Source organism: Diaphorina citri, unplaced genomic scaffold, assembly GCF_000475195.1.
Source record: "Diaphorina citri unplaced genomic scaffold, Diaci psyllid genome assembly version 1.1 scaffold474, whole genome shotgun sequence".
NCBI classification, from domain to species: Eukaryota; Metazoa; Arthropoda; class Insecta; order Hemiptera; family Psyllidae; genus Diaphorina; species Diaphorina citri.
In genome coordinates, this window is record NW_007377909.1 from 184,314 (window position 1) to 189,313 (window position 5,000).

The following is a 5,000-nucleotide window of genomic DNA, read 5'->3' on the forward strand; positions in this document are numbered from 1 at the left end:
TGGTTTTTTGGCTTTATGGTTTTCTGGACAAAATTTGCACCACCATTTTCGTGATCCTGGTAAAAGTTTTAGCAGTATGTCCATATACTTACCTATTGACAACTTCCATACTATGTAGCGACATTTCCATGTTGACTAGAACGCTGAAATATTCTGTAATGTGATTGGATTTGGTGAGTTTTAGCAGTATATCCATATACTTACCTATTGACAACTTCCATACTATGTAGCGACATTTCCATGTTGACTAGAACGCTGAAATATTCTGTAATGTGATTGGATTGGATGAGTTTTAGCAGAACCTCGATAGCGATGAGAGGGTTGTTCTCCACCAAATCCGGTAACTGAAAAATTAACAAACAAGAGAGACATAATAAAATAAATATCCATATTAAAAAGTTGGGTAACTTTTTAGGTAGGTACAACACTTGGTAAAACAACTAAAATCCTTTTTTCTGCACAAAATTTGCAGCACTTTCGTGTTTCTGGTAAAAAAAAAAAAAAAAAAAAAAAAAAAAAAAAAAAAATTAATTTTAAAAAAGGTATATTCTATTCTATTCTACTTCCCCATCCCATCTTATTTCCAGGCAAGGGGTTCGTCCCAAAGTTCGATGTGTTCGGGCCGGGCCCCGTCAACGGCGCGTCGGAGGCCCCCCTCTTCACCTATCTCAAGGACACCTGCCCCCCCACCCGCATCGGATTCACGGAGCCCCTGACCGATCTCAAGTACGAACCGTTGCGCAACTCCGACGTGCGCGAACCGTACGAGAAGTTCCTGGTGGGTGCGCGCGGGTATCCGGTGGCGCGCTATGACGCATCCGTCGAGCCCAGTGAGCTAGAACCGGATATAGTGGAGGAACTCATGAAGAGAGAGGAGCGAGAGTAGAATTAGTGGATATGAAATGATATTCTAGTGGTTTTTGCGAGAATATAATAAATTAGTGGATATGAGATAATGTTCTAGTGCTTTTGGCGAGAATATAATAAATTAGTGGATATGAGATGATATTCTAGTGCTTTTTGCGAGAATATAGTAAATTAGTGGATATGAAATGATATTCTAGTGCTTTTTGCGAGAATATAATAAATTAGTGGATATGGGATGATATTGTAATTGTATTTGATTCTTCTGTACAGGGCTTGAGGATAGACATAATCTACATGGCCCTAGTCATTTTGTTATAAAAGTAAAAGTAAATTAAAGACAGGGTGGTCCAGAGTTACCTGACGGTTTTTAAAATGATGCTACAGGTTCAATTTTTAAGATAAAAGAGTGATATTTATTTTAAATGAAAGATAACAAAATGAGGTTTACTTTTTTGGGGATTTTGTTTGTGATGGTGATCAGGTGTGGCAGATAACGCTATCCGAAAAATTGCCCTCATTTTGAAAACACTCAATCTGTGTGCAAAATCGACATACTGTCTTTAGCCTTTCCTGGGCTGTAGTTTATAGTCCCACAGCTAGACGCTCGTCTACATTCTGTTTATTGTCCCCCAGACAGATCTCCAGTGAGCAAGCCTTGTATGATACCCATTTGGAAGTTGTAGTAAGACACTATAAAAGTTAGAAATACATTACCATCACGTCACGTGAGGTCACGGGTAATCAGAAAGTAGAATAAAATAGAATACGTATACCCTGTTTATACTGCCAGAATGAGACTGAAAAGTCCCTTTACTCCCGCAGTCTAAGCAAGGTCTCATGTATTTGGTACAATATTTTCAAAAATAAATTACAATCGACCCAATACAATAGAAAGTAGTTCAAAGTTTTCCGATAATATTGTAGGCAGTAGGTAATTTCTCCACACGTGACGTAACGTGATAGTAGTGTGACTGTCCTGAACGAAATGACCTACATTACCTACATACAGTATTATGGGAAAACTTGGAACGAAATCTTTCTGACTCCCCATGACTTCACATGATGTGACGTGACTTATCAAGTACGTGACACTACCATCACGTCACATTACGTCACGTGAAGTGGTGGCAATGTGTTTCTACCCTCAGTGGAAAAACCTGCTTTGCTTACTTACCTCTTTAGAGTTATTGTTATTGCTGGTCAGTAGTTGCGAGAGGAAACATTTCTCTACGTGAGATATCCGTGGTAATTGCCCCGTGAGATCAAAATTACGACCCGCCTTGTTCCCGGGAGTGCTGTCGGTTGAGTACTGGAAATAACATGATGGTGATTTTATTAGTCAAGTAAGTACAGTAGAATCTCGATTATATCAACTAATTGGGACCGAGGGTAGTTGATATTATCTAGGTTCTGTATAAAAGTTGATATAATCGAAATTCCGTATAAAACAATGAAAATAGGGCCAAATTTGGTGGTACAAAAGAACAAAATAGGGAAGAACTACCCTTTTATTTTTAAATTAAATAAAACAAACTAAGAAACAAACAAAAACCCAGGGTGTCTACCAAAATGGAAAAATGAAATTCCCTGACTTTTCTCGGTTTTCCAGTCCATTTTTTCCAAATTTCCAGTCTTCTTTTTGACTGTCACAGCTGTCACACTTCACAATAGATTTAATATTACAGAGGAAAACAATGTATGATAAGGGTTATTAGTAGTACAACTCTAGAGATACTGGTATAGGAAAGTTTTGCAGGGTGTCTACCAAAATGGAAAAATAAAATTCCCTGACTTTTCTCGGTTTTCCAGTCCATTTTTTCCAAATTTCCAGTCTTCTTTAATATTACAGAGGAAAACAATGCATGATAAGGGTTATTAGTAGTACAACTCTAGAGATACTGGTATAGGAAAGTTTTGCAGGGTGTCTACCAAAATGGAAAAATAAAATTCCCTGACTTTTCTCGGTTTTCCAGTCCATTTTTTCCAAATTTCCAGTCTACTTTTTCAAGATTTTCCACCCTATTCCCACCGCAGGCGAAAATTTTGGTTTCATCAATTATTTGCGGTAAAAAAAAGCTGAAAAAAATCTGCGTTTGCCTGAGATCGAAACCGCGGAACATTTTTTTTTTTCTTCAAGTAATGTTCCCAAGCCTGTTCAACATTAACTCTCCAATCTTTTTTCATCCCACTAGGGTAAGGGCTTAAGTCCTCTATTTGCACATGAAATAACTGCGCCGCATTTGTTTTTTCTTTTTTTTTTGTAATTTTTCGGTCTACACATTCACACATCCTGGGGGATGAAGGTTAACACGAAAAGAATGAGAAACAGCGCCGCAAGCTGAACTTTTTTTTTAATTTTTCTTTTAAAGTCAAAAATTGAACTTTTTTTTTAAATCGACCGCCTACGGCGGCCAATTTTCGACCAAAAATTTTCTATCTTAAAATACTCCCCGTGTGATAAGGAATCATATTAAGTATGAAAAAAATTGATTTTTTTTTTCGAAGTTCGAAGCAACATTGATTTTCATTAACATCTGGATGGGTGATTATCCGATTTTTACCAAATTGTTACAGTCGCGTCCTTGGACCATACCGGGATAGCATACTCGGTATCACACATTTCCCACTCGGTGATAAGTCCGCTTGATGTTCCACTAGAGAAAGTTGTAACCCGGTAATGTCCATGATTTGATATATTACCTTTACCAAACTACTAGTTATATTCTACTGAGGAAGCACTTACTTGGGTTCAGGGGAGGATAGAATGCAAGGGATCGCACATTTCCCACTCGGTGTGCGAGAGAGACAACGATAGTGTGCGAGAGAGAAGAGACGAAGGTCACGATCAAAAATACTACGAATTTTACTACGGAGGTTACTACCATCATGATTTCATTCATGGTGCGAGAGAGACAACGATAGTGTGCGAGAGAGAAGAGACGAAGGTCACGATCAAAAATACTACGAATTTTACTACGGAGGTTACTACGTGCATTCCATAGCGGTCATTGACCCCAATACTTTTCCTCTCCACATTTTAGTACTAGCGTATTGGGTTTTAGTAGGTACTTTTGTACTTGACAGGGTTAGTTCGATTTTTGTGAATCGGTTTTTTTTTTTTGCTCAATCCCCTTTAAGGGTATTTTTTTAACTCTTTTGTACTTGACAGGGTTAGTTCGATTTTTGTGAATCGGTTTTTTTTTTTTGCTCAATCCCCTTTAAGGGTATTTTTTTTAACTCTCGTTTTTATTGTTCTTTGATTTTCAAAGGTCTGGGGACATAAAGGCTTTTTTTAATTTTTGGTCAGCAACTTTTTAACTCTCGTTTTTATTGTTCTTTGATTTTCAAAGGTCTGGGGACATAAAGGCTTTTTTTAATTTTTGGTCAGCAACTTTTTCCTTACGATGTGGAATTCCATCGTGCACTGATGTTAAGCAATGTTTCGTATCTGGATGCGTCGCAGTTTTTATTCCTCGTGTATTCCGGCCTACTGTGAAGGTACTCTCGTCTAGATATCAGTTCCTTTTCACATGTATTTGCTGGCCTATTGTATAAAATTCAATACATATAGCTGCAATAGGAGTTTTTTTTTAATCTTAGCCATACAGTAAAAAATAAATTTTCAAATAAGAAAGAAAAAAAATAGGAATCCCGAACAAAAATTAAAAAGCTTCTTAAAAAATCAAAATTCGCTTAAAGTTCTCCACTTGTTAGTTTGAATAGATCGCATTACATTCTAAATTTCTGCAACCATGAAATCGTCTAAACCTGCAGGCATGCCCGACAAGGCCGCTTTCGATCTGTACGCCATCCTGCAACAAATGCACAACGAAGAATCCAACTATTTGACCGAAGACAACACCGGAGTTACCGTTGACCAAAACGGATTGCCAGTTCCAGTCACCCAATTCCCAGCTCCAGTTCCAACCACGACTACCACAACCACAACAACGACTACAACCACCACCACTACTCCTGCGCCAACCACAACACCAGCACCAGTCAGTGAAGCTACCCTACCAGGCGGCAAGCGGTTCAAGAATAACCTGTCTCAAAGAAATAGGTAAGTGGTTAGCCCAGGTTCGATGCCCACCACCGACAATATTATAAACTCACATTTCGATTGGAAATAT

The 5,000-nt window shown here is 38.2% G+C and overlaps 2 protein-coding genes across 5 annotated transcripts in view; one reads left to right on the forward strand and one right to left on the reverse strand.

Moving 5' to 3' along the window:
- LOC103509202 overlaps positions 1-1,108 on the forward strand; it is a gene marked incomplete in the record, with an annotated part of 6,243 nt that extends 5,135 nt beyond the window's left edge. The window contains 1 exon segment of the mRNA XM_026823606.1: positions 588-1,108. Coding sequence (XP_026679407.1) covers positions 588-886 — 299 coding nt within the window.
- The window catches only part of LOC113467422 (CCR4-NOT transcription complex subunit 11), a 10,660-nt gene continuing 5,856 nt past the window's right edge, over positions 197-5,000 (reverse strand). For all 4 annotated transcript variants that reach the window (XM_026823608.1, XM_026823611.1, XM_026823610.1 and 1 more), the window contains exon 4: positions 197-344. In XM_026823608.1, coding sequence (XP_026679409.1) covers positions 201-344 — 144 coding nt within the window. In that variant the 3' untranslated portion in view covers positions 197-200. The remainder of the gene's footprint in view (positions 345-5,000) is intronic.